Below are 21,861 nucleotides of genomic sequence, written 5' to 3'. Positions count from 1 at the left end.
CTATCAATACCAACCTGTGAGTAAGCCCCACTGAACACAGTGCGAGTCATGTATGAGACCGCACTGCATAGTGATCTTAACTTTGGCTGTAGGATGCCATAGGTGTCTCTGTCTGTCTCGCTCTTACTACACTCCCTCCCACCCACATAATGTTCATTATTATATCTCTCTTTGACCAACTAGGCATCATTTCATGGTGCAAAAGTGGTTGCTGAATTGTCCTGAGTTTGTTCCATCCCCCCTTTAAAAAGCACTGTAATCTGGATTAAAACACCAAAGAAAAAATACCGCCCCTATTCTTCTTGATTTAAAAATAATAGAAGCTGGCGGGTTTACGATTGTTTAAAACAACTGGCTTTAAAAAGCAGTTTCGCTCTTTTAACTATAAGGTCCTTCTCTCTCTCTCTCTCTCTCTCTCTCTCTCTCTCTCTCTTTCTCTTTCTCTCTCTCTCTCTCTCTCTCTTTCTCTCTCCTTTACCAGAAGAGAAAAGGAGAGGGATTAAAATCTGTGAAAGGATTTTAATTAAGAAAATTAAATGAAAAGGGGGCACAAATGAGTTGTCTTGAGGGGAGGGGGGAGAGGGCGCGAGCAGGAAGCAAAGCAAAGCTATTCTAAACGATTAAATCGCCATTTTAACAGTGTAATGGGGTTTGCATACTGAAAGAAGGGGGGGACGGTCCTTATAGCTCATCAATAATTCATAGGAACTCGGGATCATTCCCAGGTCAGCAGACAGAGAGGTAAAGAGCAGCATCTATATAGGAGAACCAGCTCTTCTTCTCCCCCACGCCGCCCCCGCCTGCCCGCCCCAAATCAAAATGCAATGGGTGACTCTTCCTCAAGTACTTGGGGGGGGGAGAGTCTCATTTTAAGGCTCATGTTTTAGTGGTCTTTCACAACCCTCCACGCCTTCTGTAAGCTCTCCTTCCAAATTTCCACAATTGGGAACCCCATTCGGTTTGTTGAAATTAAAACAAAGCAAAAACACACAAAAACACGCCACAACTGCAATTAAGAACAAACGAAAGAGCACCCATTCTGGTTTGACCAAGTATATGCAGACTAGAACATAGTCGAGAGGATGGGTGGCATGGATCTAATCTCAAACATTGTTTTCTGGGCAGCCCCTGGCAAGCCGCTGTCACTCAGCGTTAGTCTCCCTCCAGCCTGTAGAAAGGAGAACAACGATGATAGCCTGGGATGTTGTTGAAAAGGTGAGAAGTGAAAAATACTTTGCTGGGGGGGGGGGGAGTGTTAAGGGGAGAAGATATAGCCGGCTAGATGACGTGGAGAAGCAAGTTTTCGTAGGTGTTTTACCCGCACACGCCTTGTTAGAAGAGGAAACGAATATCACCACTCTCCTGATTGCTTCAAACACGCTTCAAAATATTCATGGGAGCTATTCCCAAGCAAATAGAGGTGATAGAGATGATACCAACTAGTGCTTGAGTTTCCTTGTTTTCTTCTTCCCTCCTACTCTATTTTTCCTTACCATTGTAAACCGCTTTGACTGCATTGGCGTTGCTACATAAATGTGTTGCTTGGTTGGTGCTTGGGTGGACGGACAAAAGGAAGAAGTAAGACGGAGGAATCGTTTATATGAGATTATATATTTATTACTCCCTAATAAATCATCTGACCTATAGAAACACGTTGCCGACTTGGTTTCTGGGGGATGAAGGTTTGATCAGATGACATGATAGTACCAACATCTGTTAACAGGGTAATTGATCAGCACGTGCATATTCTTCATCCAAAGGTCACATCCCTCTGTTCCTTCCACACATGAAATAAACGTTAACTTTGAAGATGACAGTTATGATTTGTGTCTTATAAGAAATCAACAGCTCCTGAACAGTTTTAATGCTCTTTCCCAAGTATATCACTCCGTCTCACTGCCCCAAATTTATCCATATATATGTGTGAGGGGTGGGTGCCTTAAAGGAATTTAGAAGATCTTCCTTCCATGATTCTGTCCTTCCTCTCTTGGGCTGCTTTATTTAAAACAACAGCAGTGCAATTAGAATGAAATGTTCATTCTGCTTTGCTAAATCGGGGGAGGCAATCACGTTACAAAAAGGGCGCAACTCTTGGGTGCTTCCCCACGCTTGTCCTACTCAGAGTAGACCCACTAAAATCAGTGGACTTGAGTAATTTAAGTGTTTATCCTGAGGCTCAACACACTTCAAAATATTGCATCTCATGAAGGGGGTTCTTGCATGTTCCATGGTCGCTCCCAGAACCTAAGCCCAAGTGAAACCCAATGGGAATGCCTCGCAACTAAGAGTGCGTAGGATTGCAACCTAGGCCAGTTCAGCTCTGGACTCTAAAGGGCCCCAACTCCGCAAGTTTTTATTTCTGGTTGTTGTTGTTCCTACCCAGTGGCGTAGCGTGGGGCAGTGGCATAGCGTGGGGGGTGCAGGGGGGGCTGGCCGCACCGGGCACAACATCTGGGGGTTAGGGTTGGGGGGCGCAAATCCACGGGTTAGGGGGCGCAAATTACTTGCCTTGCCCCGGGTGCTGACAACCCACGCTACGCCACTACCGTGGGAGTGCAGGGGGGCTGGCCGCACCGGGCGCAACATCTGGGGGTTAGGGTTAGGGGGCGCAAATCCACGGATTAGGGGGCGCAAATCCACGGGTTAGGGGGTGCAAATTACTCGCCTTGCCCCGGGTGCTGACAACCCACGCTACGCCACTGACACTACCTGATCTTTTGGGATTTATTGAAACACGCTTTAATGAAGGTCCTGCTGCTGTTTCGCAGATGGAGGCACAAAAAAGGCAAACTTCCCTTAAAATAAACTCTGCGAAGTATTATATCGGTGTGCGAAAGAGGGGGGTGGGGTGGCGAGATTGGAATGGGGGGGCGGAAATCTCAAAAGCTTGTAACAACTCAGTATAACCAGCAGAGCCCGCTTCAGACCAATCCACCGCAGCTATCCAGGGTCACTTCCTGAGCCTTTCTGGCGAGCTCTTTGAAGAAGTCTTCGTTTATCCCCCTGGAAGCTTCGCCCAAATGCACGGCGAACCCCGCCCTCCCCACTGCGGGGTGGGGGGAGCCGCGAGCCTCCTTCTGCAAACGTGCAGCTCCCCAGCACTAAAACGGCGAAAACAGGGCGCTCTGCTATTGCAGCGGGTAACTCTCAAATTGGCAAATAAAAGAAAAACTGGTTCTCAAGGCGTCGAGCCCAGCTGTCCTTTTCTTCCAGTTCCCTCCCCACCCCCCAGCACGCAGCACCCTTTTAAAGTGTGGTTTGGGAGGAGGGGGTGGATATAGGGATTGGAGGTGGGTTGCAAACGCTGAGTGAAATGAGGGGAAAACGAAAGAAAGAAAGAAAGAAAGAAAGAAAGAAAGAAAGAAAGAAAGAAAGAAAGAAAGAAAGAAAGAAAGAAAGAAAGAAAGAAAGAAAGTCTGCGCAGGTTCTGAAGACTAGGAGAGGTGAATATGGTCGTTGGTAGATTGGATAGAACGCCATTATAGCTCCGAGGGGTCAAAAAGGCGAGGGTCAAAAGTTTAGGCGGTGCGAGACCGGGTCTTGTGTTTGAGGCTGATAGACTGGATGTCAGTGCTAAAGAGGAGAGGGAGGGGGGAGGGGAGGGGGAGGGAGAAGGGTGATGGTGTAGTGTGGGGGGAGGGGAAGAGACCTTGCTTGTTTACTGGCTAGAGATGAGAGAATACGATCGCGAGGTAAGAGTTAGGAAGTGTAGAGAGAGGCGACTCAAAATGTTACAGAGCTGCTGTCTATGAAAGGGAGACAAGGTGGAGCTGGGAGGCTGGGGGCAGGCAGGTTAGCTGGGATGATGAGGTGGTAGTATTTTGAGCTTGATGTTGGGGGTGCCTTGGGTCGATCTCTCTCTCTTTCTAACTAACTACTGTACTGAACAGTTTGGGCTCTGTGCCGCAGGCAGTTCTTCCTGGGTAAGGGCCATTAGAGTGAATGGACACTACGCGGGATCGGGGCAGTGCTTTCATTCATTCACCACAATGGCGTTTGCGCATAAGAGCTTCCTGCTGGATCACAACCTTCTAGTCGGCGCAGATTTAGAACACACACGTTTATTCTTTTGAACAGTTTCTTTTTCTGTACAAGCTCTTTAACTGCTGTGATCATCTATGTATACTATAAATTAAAGAGCTATAATATATTAATTCAATAACGTGGATTATTATTCTTATTAAAGCATTATTATTATTATTATTATTATTATTATTATTATTATTAAAGCATTATAAATCCTTGCTACACAGCGAACATTTATAACGTAATATTTTAATTAAAATAATCTTTGTAATCTTCCACACATCCCCATGGGGAAAATAATCACTGAACCAAAGTTGGAGGGGTGTTCCCAGGGTAAAGATGTATGCTTTTTTGAAATCAAATAACTATAAAAATATGTATCACGTCATTAAAATGAATAATAAACAAAGGAATTGGAAACAATATAGGATGTGTCAAAGAATACTTCTAAAATATTTTATCATAAATTCCAAGCTGTAGGGGATTTAGGGCAGAGTCCAGCATCCATTTCCCATATGCAAACAAACCCTGTTGATTTATTTTTTTTAACTATCTCGGTTTTGCTCAGCGCCCATTCATTTCGGTCTTGCGCAGGATAAATTTCAGCCTTAATCCTCTAGTAATATAGGAAATGTGAAGCATCCCGGAAGTTCTCCTATGCAACTTCCTGTTGGGGTGTTCTCTAAAGTTTTACAGATTAGCTATCAGGGGTTAATGGGTTAATAACTATGACTTTGTCTTTTAGAGAATTAATTGCTGTAGAAACTTTGCCTCCTAAAACTGGAAAGCAGTTAAAATAAATTGTCGGACAATATCTTAACCTTGGATCTTCCACAATACTGTTGGGTTCTGAGCTGGCTTATTTTCAAGGCATTTGGAATCTGGGGTTTGTTTCACTTTATTATATTCATTTTCTTTAGATAATTATATACTGTCCTTCAACGTCAGAGTATTCGAAGAGAGATTATTCCATATTCCCGAATTTGATTAATAACATTTAATACGTTTACTTTTCCTTCCGATAAAAAGCGCCTTTTGTTTAGTCGATTGCAAATCATCTCACATTTAGGAGGGATTGTCCACTTGCTTCGGGATCCTCTTAAATTAAGAAGATAACTGAAGTTAAGAGTCTTAACGGTGTCTTCAGAGAGGCTTTGCAATGCAGTGGTAATTAACCGTTTTCTGCTCATTAATACATTGCTCGGTCAAATGGCTGAGAGGAATCGAATATTCGATTGGCTGACAGATTTAATTTCTAAAACTCTGTTGCAAGAGTGTTAGGGCATGCACCTCCTCTGAATTTATGCGTGTGTGTTTGGGGATCATTCCTCATCCGAATTACTGGTGCAGAATATATTCGGCAACAATAAAGAACGAACCAGGCCGGATTAAAGTCGACAGTAAAATAAATAAATAAATCATTTTAATTTCAAATGAAGGGGTTGATCTCAGCGGTTAGGATAATGGTACAGTTGGAAGGAAAATTTATGAAACCATTCTAAGCACACACACGCAGACCGCAGAAGCACCTGAGCTCCTGTTCTTCCTTTCTTATAACTCTCCTGTTCAACATTTAGCGGATTAAATGGAATTTAGCGTCAGTCGATTCTATATGAAGAACAGTTCCCCCCGCCTTGTTGCACGATGTAGGTGGAAAGGAGCGATTCACTGCAGAACCGCCATGAATCAGAACCACGTAGTTGGCTACCAGCTAATTTATTTGTGCGCAGATCCTAAACACGTTGACTATCAAAAGCAAGCCCCACTGAAAAGAGTGAAATTCGTTTACAATAAAGCCTGTTGTAGGATCCAGGATATAAAGTCCTGTTAAAGATCAAGAAGACCCTATTGTTTTAAGTGTAAATATTTAGAACCAGGGGTGACAAGTTGCTGTCTTACCCTAGTTGCTTGGGCGTAAGTTTCGGATTGAGTCCAAACCCAAGTGGTTAGGATGGAGGTTTAAGCAGAGTTACTGAGTTGTAAATTGGGTTGTCCCTAATTTGGAGTAAGAGGTTTAAGGGGGTTGTGGTCCGCGTGTTTAAAGGCACACTCGATCCTAAGCAAGAGGGTATTTCTACATCGAAAATGCATTTCTTGAGAGGTGCGTCACATAGAAATGGTTGGTTTCCATATATCTCCATTCGGATATCTAATCCCAAATTGGTTGAAATGCAAAAGCAAAAATGATAATATTAGCATTTCAAGGTGTGTATTTGCGTGCGTACTCTCCCACAAAGCAACACAGGTTAATTGTAACGAACTCTTGAGGCTTTTTCTGCTTGGTATTTATGAAAGATCACTATAAACGGGCTACATTTTAAGCGTAACTTGGGCGATCCATCTCTAGGCTTCTCTAATTACTACAGTTATCTCTGAAGCGCAGTCATCACCGCTCCAGGTTGGTGCAATAATAAGGGAGGGGGAATGTGAGTGGGTAACAACTCCGTTTGTTTTCAGAAGGTTAAAATCATCTCGGTATGAATTTTCATGGCTCACACAAGCACACGCTTCCTTTGCTCCCAGTACAGATCCCCGTGTATCCTACCGTTTAAGAGTCAATTTGCCACCATAGCCCAGCCCTCTATAGGAAGAGCCGTCAGGGATAAAGAACCCGAGCGAACAAGGGGATAAGCTGCTATTGGACGAGCTTTAGAACCCGTTCGTGGCGAAAATGAGAGCGAGAGGTTATTTCTACAAGTCCGCCCCCCCCCCACAAGACAATCCATGTAATGAGTTATTAATAGAAATAATTTAATGCCAATTGACTTTTCGATAGACTTCTCATGCCATGCCTCTGTCAAGTGCAGCAGGTAACCTGCTCTACAGCACACCGTGCGTGTGCGTGTGTGTGTACCTGTAGAATAGATGGTGAACAATACATACATCGAACAATAGGCAGCAACGGGCCTGGAAAGCTCAAGTCTTCACAACCCATTACATTCTTGAAGCTAGACCTTTGATGAGTTAGGGTAACACCTCTGGTGGCTTCAAAGGTAGAGAGTTTCTTTCCAACAAATTTCCTTCCGGAATTACTTTAACTGGGAGGGGGAATATATGACATAAGCGTAGGTGACATTCAACCGCAGCTTTACTCGTGATGGGAAAAGGCACAGAGATTTCGGAACATGTACTTTCCCTCCCTCCTCCCCCCCCCCTTGGAATCCCCGTATCATTTCTCTGGATTGTGTTTTATTCTGTGGTCGTTGTTTCTTTTCCTTTTTTTCGGGTGGAGGGAATAGATCCTATTAATGCGTGAGGAAAGTGTGTTTAAGTTTTAATTTGGAATGAAAAAAGTTTTGGTCCCGAAGCCAAAAAAAAAGGGGGGGCACATCAGCTGAATAATAATTTATGCATGTGTTTATTTAATGCATATCTAGATGCACGCATAAACAGGCTCAAGTGACGTTCCCATATTCGTAAATCCATCTGTCTATCTATCTGCACGCGCGCGCATATGTCCTCGCACATTTCTCTTTTGCATAAGCATCTACTGGCCAAAGAGCAACTTACAAAGAGACTGAAAAAAAAGTCGCAGGCGCTGCAGAGAGGAAAGCCTGCATTAAAATTCCTTGCCGTGGCATTTCCCCCACCCCTCCAAAGTAATGACCTGGGTAAAATTCAATATGACCGAGAGAACTATGCAAGCGTATTATAGAAAATGCAAGAGGGAGAGCCCCGGAGTGGGGTGAAACTCAGGTCAGCGCGTCTAACAAATATTAAAATGTTGGAGGCGCTGGGGACACGCCTAGCTGTTTAACAAAGACTGACAAAGTATGGAGATTAATACGAAAACTTGCGGGTATCCGAACCGAAAACGCTCAGTTAGGCCTACGGCTCCCTGCAAGCTGGTAGCCAGCTATTCCTTAGGCTTTAAAAGGCCATCGCAGTGGGAGGGGGAGGAAAGGAAAAGGAAGAGATTTCCTATCGTGGAAAAAAAAATAATCTTTGACATGGAGGAAGGAGAGATACGACGGAAGGATCCAGTTTTCCGGTTGGTGTTTCGGGTTCTTTTTATTGTGGCTGTGGCTGGACCGCTTGGGAAAGGCTGCTGCGTTTTGTATCCTGTCTTGCACGGGATGATTATTTTTAACTGCGCGAACAAGGGGAGGGGGATTTTGTACCTTGGGGAAAGTGTGTGGGGAGGGGAGGTAGAGGAGTTGAAGGAGAAGACCTCCAGGCTTTTTTTTTCGCTCTCAATACAGAGAAGGGTGCTGTGATTGCAAAAAAAAGAGGCTCGATCCCTAATGCATTTCCTCGGAAGTAAGTCTAATCCGTAGTAAACTGGAGCTGATCTCCTAGGTCGACGTGCAGAAAAGCAGCCTTGAACGCTGAGGCAGGCTCAGCAGTTACCTAGATGGGGGTCCTGAAATTAATATAGAGAGGAGAGGGAAGTTCTCCTGCGCAAGCTCCCCCCCCCCCATTGCGAGGAACGGGATTCACGCGGTGATCATACCCAAGGTAGCCAAAAGATAACAGTTCTTAGTAGTAAAATAATATTGGCATATATTGGCAGGTGCTTTGAGTTTGATGTTGTGCGGGGATGGGGGGGGGGGACGGGACACACACATTACTGGGACGCCCGAGTAGCGTCCGAAAGGTGTGCACTCTCTGTGGCAAAACATTGCCCAGTCGTCCTTTCCTATCTGTTTGAACTTAATTGTAGTATGCAAACAATGTATTGTGGGTCCCATCTGCTTGGAAACTCTGTCGTTTTAGGGCTTCATTAACTTGCTTCTTTGAAATGCAGAGAACGCCTGAGCTAAATCTGTCTTTGCAAACTTCCGAAAAGTTGAGACGTTTTTATTAGAGCAATCGAGAGTGACCAAAACAAAACACGGATGGTTGGGAGGGTCGGGGGGGAGGTGTATCTTTTGATTTGGGGACAGCAGGCTGTTGTCCATGCCTCTGTGTGTGCGTGGTGCGCGGGGGGGGGGACTTTTAGAGAGGGTGGAAAGAATCGAACATTTCTGCTAGACGCTAGGGGTGCTGGTGATACTAGGATGAAAACCCCCCTTTGTCTTTTTGCGCAAGGCATACTAAAAAAGTGGCGGTGGCGCTTTAAATTAAAAAAAATTATATATATATATAAATAAAAGAGTAGGCCTAGCTATTCGTTTTCCCGAAAAACCCATGTCTTGAGACAAGACTGGATGGAATACAGATGAAACAGGAGAGGGCGGGGGAAATGAAAAATGGAAGCGATCAAGGTCAGGAGAAAGAGGAGAGCGGATGTCTCAAAGGTGTATAACTGGTATACCTTTGTGTCCGGTAGGCTTCGTGGAAGGAAAGTTCTTTCGCTTTCTCTCCGCGCACTGGAGTTGGCCTGCAACTCTGCAAAAGTGCCCTTGGTCCTAAATTTGGTAATGATTCCCACAGAAACAAATTATTCCCAGTATGGTGTGCTTTCAAGTCGGACTTGTCTCTGTTCTTAGTAGACAAATCTGAAGCTGCGATCCCGAATTTCCTGGGTTGTCGCCCGACAATATATTAGCCCCACTTAAACAACCGGGGCAGTTATGGGTTCCCCTCGCCCGACCGGGGTGGCGCACTTTGCAAATAAGTTGCGACATATTAGTTGACTTAAACGGTGCACCTGGTGAAATGCATGGAAGGTGGGGGGGTGGTTGAATCCCGGGAACCTCGTTACTGACTTGAAAGCAAGCCCTATTGAAATCAGCAGCTCTTACTTCCATGTAAATACGTTCAGGTTCGGGATGCCCGTGTTGGAAAACTGATGCCTTCGGTGCTGGAGGGTGTGCTCGCACGGTCCATTACCTGGAAGCTGGAGATTTGGATTCCAGTGGCATGGACTCTCGGGGGTATAGACTTAATATGGCATTATGAATTAAAACACAAACGCCTTGTCTGTTATCTAACCAGCATCTGTTGTTGTAAGGCAGCGGGTGTAGAGACATGAATGAACGCAGCCTTCGTGCCACGGGTTTGGTTGTTTGGGGGAGGAAAGGGGACAACAAGAAGAATGTCTGAGTGGCTGCTTTGACTTTTTCCAAACTATTTTTTGACTCATGTGGGAGGCTGGTCTCCAAGCACGTGCGTTTCTTCCTCCTTCGCTCCCCGGCTAAACGCTTTAAAACAGTAATACCAATAACCTCTTGCCTATGGTAGTATATTCGATACATAGGAGAAACGAAGTGTCCTCACTAATAGGGCCATAATCTATTGCTCTGCTCTGATACAGTTTCATCCAGCGTGAAGACACCTCATAGGTAGTCCAGTGCCAACTGCTGAGTAAATAATGAACAAACTGTTCTACCTGACGAAGAATTATGTGTAACCCGAAGGATTCCCTATTCCTACACTAAGATAATATTGGGACCGCTTCCTTTCTTTATTTTTTTTTAAAACCGCAACACGAATTCCAACGCGTCTCATTTTTCCAGACCAGCAGCCTTAACAGCTATCTACATAGAACCGCGCTGCTCCCGACTTCCTGCCGCAAAAGGTTCATTACTTACACAAACTGCATATTTTATTGCTTTATATCCCCCTTTTTTCGGAAATGAAATTCCTTTGATCCTCCCCCATTCCTCTTCCCTAGGGTGAAAAGGGATGGAATTGCCCTACGTGTGTTGGGGGAGAGCCACACCCTGTTTTCCTGTTTATATTTGTATTTTTTTTAAGATCTCCCTCCCTCCAATAAAATCATATACGTGCCTACTCAGAGTTAAGCCCCATTGCGTTCAGTGGGACTTACCCCTGGGTAAATGTGTGTTAGACAACCAAATTATCGGAATAAGCCTAATGTTATTCCTTATTACAACGAAATCGCGCGAACAGGGTCGTTTTAGTTCTAATTAAACGATAAATCTCACTGAAGTAGATTGGGAGTGACTTTGTTTCTGCTTAGATCCTCCAACAGACTTTCCTTCTTTCCTTCCTTCCCTCCCAACTTTTCTGGACTACCTTTCTGCAACAATATTCCTTCTGCGGAGGAAGAAGCAACAGTGGATTACGCGACAGAGTTGGGCTAACAACCACTCGATTTTGCGACGCGTGGCGCAAGCAAATATTTCCAGACATACCTTCCTCCTGAAAAACGGATTATTTGTTTTTTATTTTATTTTATTTCGCCCACTTTTCCTCTTCGCTGTAAGCCAAAGCGGAAGACTTCTAGCCAAACTCAAAGGAGAATATCTCTCTCTGTCTTCTGTATGTACCCTGTAGATCCGAATTTGTGTAAAAGAAGCTGCGTCACAAATTCGCATCTAGGGGAATATGTAGTTGACACAAACGCTACGGAACGCATCCCTCAAGACGAAGAAGGAGGAAAAGAAAGGGAGGAAAAAAGGACGAAGCAAATCGTTAAAAGACTTTCCCTTCAAGGACTATTCCGTGTTGGTCGTGTGTTGTTTTAATGGCAGTGGGTCCCCCCGCCCCGCCCCCATCTTTTAAGCATCCAGACAGGTTGATTCAAATTATCGGGTATCTTCTGCGAAACAGGAAATTCACAAGGAGAGAACAGAACAGTTCTTCACTTCTGTGCTCAATATGCTTGCAGAAATTGTTCTAGAACCATGCCTTTCTGTAAATAGGGCTGAGAGAAAACAGGTCTCTAAAGATTACCTGTTTGGTGCCATCTGTGCGCAGGCGCCACTCAGCACTCAGAAAGAGACAGGTCCCTGCCCCGAGGGCTTCCAAAAGGGGTGGATACATTGCGTCTTAATGAAAACGGACATTTAGGAGATAGATAGGAATATGCAGGGTATGTTCCCTTACTGCAATACTACTTTAAAAAGCTATTTATGCAACTGGATTTTGTTTTATCCATCGTATTGTAGACTAACCCTAACTCTTCCTGCTCCTCTGTCTCCACGCTTTTAAAAATATATTTTCTCCTCCTGGCCGGGGTGGGGGGAGAACCAGTCTAAACCAGAACCTGTCTTTTAAAGGGATGGGTAACCCGAATTAGTTAATGGCGTTTCTATCGATCTCAAACGAGCTCTATCTATCTTTGCCACCGGCAGGGCTCTATCACCAAAATTTAGGCAGGAGCTGGAAGATTAATGCATCATAAACCGAGGAGAATATTTCCTTTCCTCCGCGTCTCCTATTTGTTCAGACTGCATGTGTTGTTATTTTGCTTTTTTACTTCGAGGCAAACTCTGCCATGGGGAACCGTGTGTGTACATTCTCACATGCACGCTCGCCAGAGTCGACAGTGATTTTAATTCAGTCAATGCACCGGGTGGGGGCACTTGGATTTTGTGGTGCCTTCTTGGCTATGGGATGATATATTTCTTCGGGATATGAAATTATGTAAATCCTGATATTTAAAAAGTAAATAAGGATAACTCTTCCGCAATGCGGAGTCCCACCTAGGTTCCTGAGTGCATTTATATGTAAAGTTAAGTCCAATTTACTTTAAAACAACCTGCTTCCAAGTTGACTATGTGCTGGCAACGGAAAGGCTAAAAGCGTCCTCCCCCCTCCTTCCCCCCTTCTTGATTATTTCCTTATCCGGGAATCCCAGGCCAACCTCTCCATTGGTTCCTGGGGTCACATGGACATCTAACTTTGTTCAGTTGACGGCAAAAGTAGGAGGGCTCTTCGAAACAGGAAAACGAGTGAGAAGGGGAGGGGAAGGAAGGGAGAAGGGGGAAGGGGAGGGGGCCCCGAAAGAAATAGGAATAAATTTTAGTATATTTTTTGGGGTGTGCGTGTGTGTGAGTGAGCGGGAGTGTGCGTGCCGGCGCGCGCGCGCCCTTTTGCAATTCCAAAATTAATGGCCATGAGTTCGTTCTTGATCAACTCCAACTATGTGGACCCCAAATTCCCACCATGCGAAGAATATTCCCAGCACGATTACCTTCCCAGTCATTCTCCGGAATATTTCGGCGGCCAGAGGCGAGAGGAGAACTCTTTTCAACCCGAGGCGTTGTACCCAGCGCGGTCCGCCTGTAACCAACCATCCTATCCTCCATGTCAGGGCTCTGGGCACCCGGCATCGGTCCTGTCTCCCAGGACCCAGCGTGTCCATGCTCCAGCTGGACTTCAAAACCATCTCTCCGAATCAAACCACACTTGCGAATCCATCACGCCAAGCCCACCGCCTTCCTGTAGCCAAAACTCTCTCAACCAAAGCCCGTCCTCTTGCAAAGAACCGGTAGTTTATCCTTGGATGAAGAAGGTTCATGTTAGCACGGGTAAGTGAACCTTAAAGTGCCGTTCGCTTTATACTAACCTGCACCTCAAAGTCTTGTTGGGAAGAAGAAGAGAGAGAGAGAGAAAAGCTTATTGCCCCCGTTGTAAAAGAACCATTCCCCTTGGAGATTTATGGTCTCCCTGTTTGCAGAGCGCTATAATTACATCCTCCATAAATTTTTATTGCTCTTCTTGGCCAACTGCCTTTGAAGTCCCTGTTAACATCCTCCTCCAGTTTCTTTCTTTCCTTCTTTCCCTTCCTTCCTCCCCACCCCCCCACCCCGTCCTTTATTCTTTTCTTCCTTTCCTTCCACTGGAGAACGTTCCCCAGGAAAAGTTTGAAGGAGGTACGGGGTCTTTTATTTTCATTGTCGGCTTAAATTGTATTGAAGTAGAGAGTTTCAGCAAACTTCTACTTTGCCTTTCTCCAAGGCTGGAGGTTGGGGGGGGGGGCTGTTTGTTTTAAGATGGTCCCTTCAGAGCAACGTTTCAGAGAAGGATGTCTCGTGGGTTTCAATGGGAATGTCTTCCCAGAGGGGGAAAAGAAGGCTGCTTGTCTTACGATCGAGGGGTTTGTTTGTCTTACATGTGGGGCAAACTTTATAGAACTTTGAGGTGCATAAGCAACTCCTTCGTACACGTGCAGGAGCCTTAGGCAGCTCGCTAGCTCGATCCTCAAGACCTTTGAGTCGGTGTATTTGAATTTATGCCTATTTAGCGACAGCGATTTGACTGCATTTAGTTCAACCCAAGCATTAAGGCTGAACTGAACTGCAGAGCAAGTTGTAGATCTATTTCGCATTCAAGACCAATGCATTATTAGGGTTCTGATACGCATATATGCATTCGGCCTTCCTTCCGTCTCTTCACATTTAGTTACCCAAAGGCTAGTAACACTTAGAGGCGTAAAACGGAGTGCAGGGCTGTTACGTGATGTTAGGGTTCATAACTGAATGCAACCCCCTCCTCGTCTCGCTATCACTCTCGTCCTTTCTCACCTAACACTGTGATCTATCCTCTGGAGTAATCAGAAGGATTCCAATGGGATTACTCTACACTGCCGTTTAAGCGCAGCTGTTTGAAAGCTTGGAGGACTTAGGCGACCTCTGGAACAGGAGAACAGCCTGGCTTTTAATAGATTAGTGGTTGCTTTGTGATTTTTTAAAAGAGCTGTGTAAGGCTTAACATAGATGCAACGAAGCAGGAAGGTAGACGCGAAGATTTAGGCAGTGAATAGGGTGCATTGGGAGACACTGGGTGAGAGGAAAGGTCAGACAGGGAGACACTCGTTCAAGCGATCAGAATCAACCTTGTGTAACCCTCAAAGTTCTAAAAGTAAACTCTGGATACACCCACAGGAATGGCTGGCATTCGGGCAGTCCAATCCTATGCCTCTTTACCCAGAGGTAAGCCCCGCTGAGCTCCCCTCCTGTGTGGATAGATATTAGAGACGTACACGGTTAAGCTCCGTGGGACTTCCTTCCCACGGGTCTCCTTTCCGAGTAGGAGGTAAAGATCCAGGCTCTTAGGGCGTCGCTGGGGGAGGGGTGTGGTGTGGTTTGGGGGACTTGTTTTGTAAAGGGCTGTGGCGTCTTCCAGGAGCCTTTTTTCCCAAGAGTAGGTCGTGGTTTCTGTTTCGTTTTAAAGGGGCAGAAGAAGAGTAACGCTCCCCACCATCTCCTCCCCCCCCGACCCTGCTCCCCTCCCTGTTCCTGCTCTCTTTCTCTCTCCCCTGCCCCACTCCTCCTTTTGTGTTTCTACATTCAGTCAACCCCAACTACGCGGGAGGGGAGCCGAAGCGTTCCAGAACAGCATATACCAGGCAGCAAGTCTTGGAGCTGGAGAAGGAATTCCACTACAACCGCTACCTCACCCGGAGGCGGAGGGTGGAAATCGCCCACTCGCTTTGCCTGTCCGAGCGCCAGATCAAGATATGGTTTCAAAACAGGAGGATGAAATGGAAAAAAGACCACAAGTTGCCCAATACTAAGATCCGTTCCAATTCTGCAGCCAGCCTCTCGGCGCAAGGCGCGGGAGGAGGTGCCCAGGACCGAACCAATGGACCAACCCCAAACCCCACCGCCACCCCGACCACCACCACCCTATAACTGGCCTTTGAGCGTGGCGGCCCGCGAGTGTGTGTGCGTGCGTACGTGTGTGTGTGCAGATCTGTGTGCTTAAGAACTGATGTGTGAAAGGGAGGGAGGCCTGGTAGTTTTCCTGTTCCTGAGGGAGAAACATGGGGGCGTTAGGGGGGAGGGGACACGTGGGTGGGTCAACTGGGACCACTATTTATACGAGGGGAGAAGAAACAAAGAAGGATGAGAGGGTTGGGGGTTTTTTTGCGGGGGAGGGGGGTTAGTTCTTTGGCCGGAAAGCAGGGTTGCCGTGTTTGGGGGGGTAGCTCCTCTGTTCTATAGGAGATGGGGTTTTCAGATTTGGCTAAGATGGATCCCTTTTTCATCCTTAATCAAGCCAAACTCGGGCCCATTTGTCATGTTTACTCTCGCGTACAAACGAAGGACCTTATGCCAACCATTAGCGCGACAGCTAGAGTCGTCTTTAATAAATGAGGCCCGGTTTCACCTAAGGAGAACTGGACTCTCTCTCTCTCTCTCTCTCTCTCTCTCTCTCTCTCTCTCTCTCTCTCTCTCTCTCTCTCTCTCTCTCTCTCTCTCCCTTTCGAACACCCGCTTCTTCCACCCTACCCACCCCACTAGCCAGAAACCCCAGTTTAAACCCAGCCATTTACCCACAAGGCGACAGAAAAGTGTTGTTGGCATCTGCTAAACACAGCTCTAGATAGGAGAGGGATTGGAAAGGGGGGGGGAGAATTCTCACAGCCCTCTAAGGACTTTACTGGATGATAAATATTGTAATATTCCAAGTAAGGAAGGGCATCAAGCGGCGGCGGGGAGGGGGTGAGAATCGGGGAAGGACACAAAATAAAAAAAAGAGGAAGAAGCAATGTAATTTAAAGGCGGCAGGGAAGTACTTCAGGTTAATTATCTAACCTGGAAGACCTGGAAAGCGGAGAAGGGCAGTGCATTTCAGTCTATAAAGTTGATTATAGCATAAGGCCATCTGGGTTCCAGCAGCCATGAAAATGGAACGGGTGGGGTGGGGGGGCTGCTTTGTAAATAAGGATGCGCCTTCGCTTCAGTTTTTGAAATGGATGTGAAGATAAAGATGAATTTTCAGGATATTCCCTAGAGAAGTAAAGCGTGAGGAAAGGAATATGGGTATTCTCTGCTCTCGCTTTCTCTCTCTCTCCCCCCTTTCCATCTCTCTCTCTCTCTCTTTCTTGTCCCCCCTCATTCTCTTCTCTCACCCTTCTCTCTCCTATACTGTATATGACATTCCGAAATGGTGTGATTCCAGAGAACTTGAGGGAGGGGGGGGAATATAACACTCCCCTCCTTTCGTTCTGTATAATTACCTCTTGTTGTTTTGTGTGATACCCATAAGAACATGTATATAGCAGCAGCCACGGTGGAAAAACAACAACAACCCCAAAATAAAGCATTTATGGTGAATACGGTTGTCCGTGTCTTTTAGGGTATCTGAAATAGTCGCGACATTATTCCTTTGTTCTGATACTTTTGCAGACCCCTTTTCTATTCGAACAGGTTTTTATTGTTGTCAGTTTCCAAGCCTGCATTCCCCTAATGGAAACAAAAGATGTTTGACCATAGGGTATATCCTCCTTAACTACAGCTAAGCCTTATATGAGGTGATTTATTTCCTCTAAGCATGCATTAATGTGGTTACATTTTGCTTTCCAAACTGGTTCAAACTAAAATAGTAGTCTGATCGTTAAATTTCTACCTGGATATTGAGACTATAAAGCAGCAGTGTGTTTTACAAGAGATGTTTCTTCTCTGTCTTTTTATTTTCTCCCCCCGTCCCGAGAAAAGCTACCTTCTTCAAGGTATTTAATACATTTAATGACCATAATTTTTGCACAGATGTTTCTCGGTGTTTGCAGGTTTTCTGTGTATTTTTATATTACAAAGGAGCCAGCCGCTGCAATAGCTCAAACTCTGACAAGCAAATAGATAATCAAGAAGACAAATGACTTCTTTTGTGCTCCATAGCTCTTGTATTAATTTTCATTTTCTTTCTCATACAAAGTATCGAAAATACTGTTTAGGACGAAATAGCATTCCAGTTCTAAGTTACAAATTTTGTGTGTGTGTGTGTGTGTGTGTTTGGAGACGGATCAGAGACCATGCAAAGAAAACAGTAATTTTCTCTTTTAAAATCCCTACTCCTGTCCCTAATACGGTCTTAACACGGTTTGTACCTTTGGGGCAGAATCCAGCGGGATGTTCTCCTGCAAATGCTCCATTGCAATGGAGGCCGTATTCATTTCAGTGGAGCGTGTGCAGGAGAAGCTCCTGCTGGGTCTTGCTTTTAGCAGTGCGCAGGAAGTAATTTCCACATGAAGGTTAAAATACTCCAGGAACCTTCCCTTAGGCCACTTGCTATCCATTACTCAAATCGTGTGTTACGTTACTGCTTTATTGTACTATCAGAACATATATCTCGATGGGGTTAATACCAATGGCCCAATCCGCCATGCTCACTGTGAACTTAATTTTAATGCGTGTGCATAACCTCCTCTTCCACATAAGATGACAGACTCTTTCTATGGGAGTCAGTGCAAAAAATAAACAGACAAAAACAACCTTATTGATTCTCACACCACCTCGTATTCACAACCCCTTTTATTGTGGAACAACTCCTTGAAGCCATGAGAGTGATTGTAGAGCAAATGGCTTGTTGTGGACAAGCAACCACTGGCCACAATCCACTCCTCACCTAATCCAGGATTATTTTTTTTACGATAGAATGAATCCAAGGCAGCCAACACTGGTGTGATCTGAGCTTCTTTACTTGAAAGTATTATAAATTGAAATGAATGGGGTAAACTTTCGGGTACAGTACTGCGATGCTTGCAGGATGTCCTGGGACAACAGCGGCCTTGCCTTGCAACACAGCACCTAAGAACTTGGTGCCAATAATTTTGTTAGTACTTTCGGTTGGTTTCTGGTCCATATTCATCTTACAGCAGACCTTAGTGGGTCGATACTTGAGGACACCATGTGAATTAAGCCCCTAGGCATTTGGCTGTTGTTTCTTATGATGCACGAAAGCTACCCCCTGGCAATGAGGACTTGAGGGACATTTGCTAGTAAAAAAAGAAGGGTGTTGTTGCACGTGTATTTCCCTGATCGATGCCAGGATTTTTATTTATTTTTATGCGGAAATAAGTTTGATTTTTAGGAAGCTGGAGACAGTATCCCTTTCCCAATGGCTACGTTTCCATTGATTTCAGTGGTGCTGGGGGGGGGGCATGTCTCTTGCGCTTTTCAGGGTTACTTCAAGGCATTCCCTCTCTCACATACCCCAAACAAAACTTTTAAAAGCATATGCTGGTAAGAATGTAGCTTCTATAGAGCCAAATCAAAGCTGGAGGGGGTGAATAGGATTTGGGGTGGGGATTTCTATAGGCCCTAAAAGTTCACAAGCATTGTAAGCAGACAGAAGCTGAGAAAAATGTGAGAATTATACCGAAAAAATCATTAATCATTTCTTTTATTCAAATACTTATCCTTTTCCTATTGTTATTCAACAGCAAACCTCCGCAGACCTTCTGTTGGGAAAAAAAGAGTGCCCAGGAGCCTTGAATCTTTCAAGATATCTTCAAGAGAAAATATATATCTATATATTAATATATATAGATATATATATATACACACACACCTCTATATACATATATATATTCAAACACACACATACACGCACACAAGTTGAACTTTTTTTTTTACTTTTTACTTTTTTAAAATGGAAGACTCTACTTCAGACATGAACACCACCTTTAACCGCCTGGAGAAAAGATGTGGGAAGCTAAAAAGGTAAAAAACAAACAAACCATAAACATTGTGTGTGTGTGTGTTTTTTTTAAGGCTCGGCTTCTTTTGAAATTATATATTGCTTCGCTTTTAAGGATGGAGGGGGCGGGGACAACATCAAATGCCTTCTGTTCTTAAAAACGTGCCCTGGGAAGCCCGATTCTATGCAGCACGTTTACTCGAAGTAAATCCCACTGAATTGAATGGTCTTACTCCCAAGTAAGTGTCCATAGGGCTGCAGCCTTAGATGAGTTTGCAGCCTTAAGAGGAAGCCCTTCCTGGTGGTTGTTGTTGTGGTTTTAAAAAAACCACAACAACCGGAGTTATAAAGGTGGGGAAAGAAAGAAAGAAAGAAAGAAAGAAAGAAAGAAAGAAAGAAAGAAAGAAAGAAAGAAAGAAAAGACTGCTAATAAGAGATGTTTTAAAGGAATTTGAATGGTTTGCTTTTTAAATGTGTATTTAACAGCTGGGATTTTGTGAAGAATGCTTGTTTATTTTCTAATGACATTGTGGTGAGGGGGGGGGCAAGAGACTGGGTACTAGAATAAAATAGGTGCCTGTTCTAAAAGGGCGCCTTGCCTTTATTTCTCCGTGGGTTTGGAGTAGCTGGGACCCTTACGCTGTTGTCCTAGAACTCTTTATGCCAGGGGATGTTGTAAGGATAATGCAATGTTACATATTCCATAACTGCAGATAATGCAGAGGAGGCGTGGCTACTTAATTTCTGATTTTAAAATATTGCCTTTGGTATTCATGCGCGGGGTTTTGAAGGTTCGTCAGCAGAGGTGTGAGTGAAGAGGTTGTCTGTGCGTCCGTCCATGATCTATCCATCTGCATTTCAAGGTGGGGGGGGGGGGAGAAGGTTTATATTAGAAGAAATGGAGTTAAGATCTGACCCTGGCGAGCTGCGGAGTGAGGATGGAGTTCATCCAAGGGACACGTTTTCTAAGCGATTAGCCTGGTATTGCAGCTACAGAATGACCCCTCAAAACCCCTTGACCTTTTCAAGACTGGACATTGTGCTCGGTGGCATTGCTCTCACGGAAACAGGGGCGGGCTAAAGCAAACTCCGGAGGCAAACGTGAAAACGAGGGCAACACAGAGAACCAACCAACTTCTGTCTCTCTTAGTCTATCGGTTTTCCTTTTGTGTGTGTGGGCGCCTGGCTTTTTTCTCCTCCTCCAGTCCGGTTATCTTGTCGGAGGCTATGGCTTTTTGTTGTTGCTCATTCCCTAGCTTTCTTTAGGGCGCACAGTCCAGCAGGTAGTTCTCCTGCGCAATCCTCCTTGAAATGAATGGGAGATGGCCTAAGTTTTGGCCGGTTTGATGGATTGGCTTTGAGGCTGCAATCCATACACGCCTAACCTGAGAGTTGGTCCCCTTTGACTTGCTTCTGAGTAGGCATGCATAGGATTGCATTGTCATCGTGCAGCCCTCCATACTTTTGGTCTATTGGGTTTTCGTTTTAAATAGGTGCAATCCCTGCGCACAGTGGTTATTATTATTTTTGTCAGTCCTCATCAGTGGTGGCTGTTGTGGTAGTAGGAGCCTAGCCACCTTTTTCTGCTTTTACACCTTCTTCTTCCCTGGAAGAACAATGAGCAGTATGCTGATATACGTGGTGTTCAGATTAATTTTGGGGTCGCTGGTGCCTAGATTTGCTCTGTGACTCTAGGGTGACACCCAGATTTGCTGAAAAAGGGAACCTGCATGCACACCATAGAGCTACGTTTGTGTAAACCACAAATAATTATGCGTTTGTTAAGGGTTCTGGGAACTGCGACTTTGTGAGTGGAAAACTACAGTTCCCATGAATCTTTGGGGGAAGTCATGTGATTTAAATGTGCTTTAAATGTGTGGCATGCATGCAATGGAAAGGTGGGGTGACCAGGCCATGAATTCGACACCCCTCCTTTCATCTTGTTTCTCATCTTCACCCCCTTCCTCACATTCTTTCTACCTTTTATTCAAGGCAAGCTAATGTCATAACAGCAGTTAGCAACGCTCACTGGTAGATGGGTTCAAAGGCTCTAAGGAAAAGCAAGGAGCCCTTTACAAAAGGTGTCCTTGATGGGTTCCTTGATAAACAAGTTTATTTATTGGGCTGGAGGAAAGCACCTTAAGGCTGTAATTCTACATGCCACTTACCTGGGAGTAAATCCCATTTAGTTCAATGGGGCTTGCTTCTGAGAAGACATGCATAAACTTGCACTGTTATTCTGTTAAAATGGCTGCCTTGACCTTCTTTTGTCTTCCTTTAGGTATTAGGCTTCTCTCTCCGCCCCCCCCTTCCCCCTGATAAATTTCAAGTCTTATAGCAAGTGTGTCTTGTAATGATTTTCTAGAGATCTTAGATCACCATACATTATGGAATATTCAGGCCCACTAGACTTCTTCAAAAGGAAAATGCAATGTTATGATGACGTTTTCTTTACAGCGACTTGGAGAGGACCCTGACTTTACATGGAAATGAAATTTTGTGCTCAGGAGCTACTTTTCCTTCATGTTACCCTGTTGTAAATATATCAGTAGACCCATTTATACCACCCCACCTGCAGCCTTCTATAAGGTTGAGTGAGGACATGAACCACAAAGTGGTCCAGAGACTGAATATTTTCCCACAAATGTAGACATTTCATCTTCATCTCCAGCTGACTTAAAACTTGAGTCCTGGCATTTAGATCTGTTTAAAGTGAAGCAAGTGGCACAAAACAAACTGGGCCTCAAACGACCCTAAGTGGTTTGTGGACCCCTC

At 44.9% G+C, this 21,861-nt stretch overlaps 2 protein-coding genes across 6 annotated transcripts in view; both read left to right on the top strand.

Annotated features, from left to right (window-relative positions):
- Positions 1–21,861, top strand: part of HOXB3 (homeobox B3) — an 85,005-nt gene that overhangs the window by 27,344 nt on the left and 35,800 nt on the right. For 4 of the 5 annotated variants that reach the window (XM_081885643.1, XM_081885637.1, XM_081885640.1 and 1 more), the window contains exon 2: positions 18,830–19,109. The gene's annotated coding sequence lies outside the window, so the exon portion shown is untranslated. Of the gene's footprint in view, positions 1–7,799; positions 8,018–18,829; positions 19,110–21,861 lie in introns of those variants that run through there. The other variant, XM_081885638.1, reaches the window with a different exon arrangement.
- Positions 12,646–15,450, top strand: HOXB4 (homeobox B4). Its single transcript, XM_081885709.1, has 2 exons — positions 12,646–13,190; positions 14,956–15,450. The coding sequence occupies exons 1-2, from the start codon at positions 12,770–12,772 to the stop codon at positions 15,294–15,296; spliced, it is 762 nt and encodes a 253-aa protein (XP_081741835.1). The 5' UTR covers positions 12,646–12,769; the 3' UTR covers positions 15,297–15,450.

This window comes from Podarcis melisellensis (assembly GCF_964234715.1).
Source record: "Podarcis melisellensis genome assembly, chromosome: 13".
NCBI lineage: Eukaryota > Metazoa > Chordata > Lepidosauria > Squamata > Lacertidae > Podarcis > Podarcis melisellensis.
The sequence above is the reverse complement of the archived record's forward strand: the minus strand, read 5'-3'. Positions and strand labels throughout refer to the sequence as shown.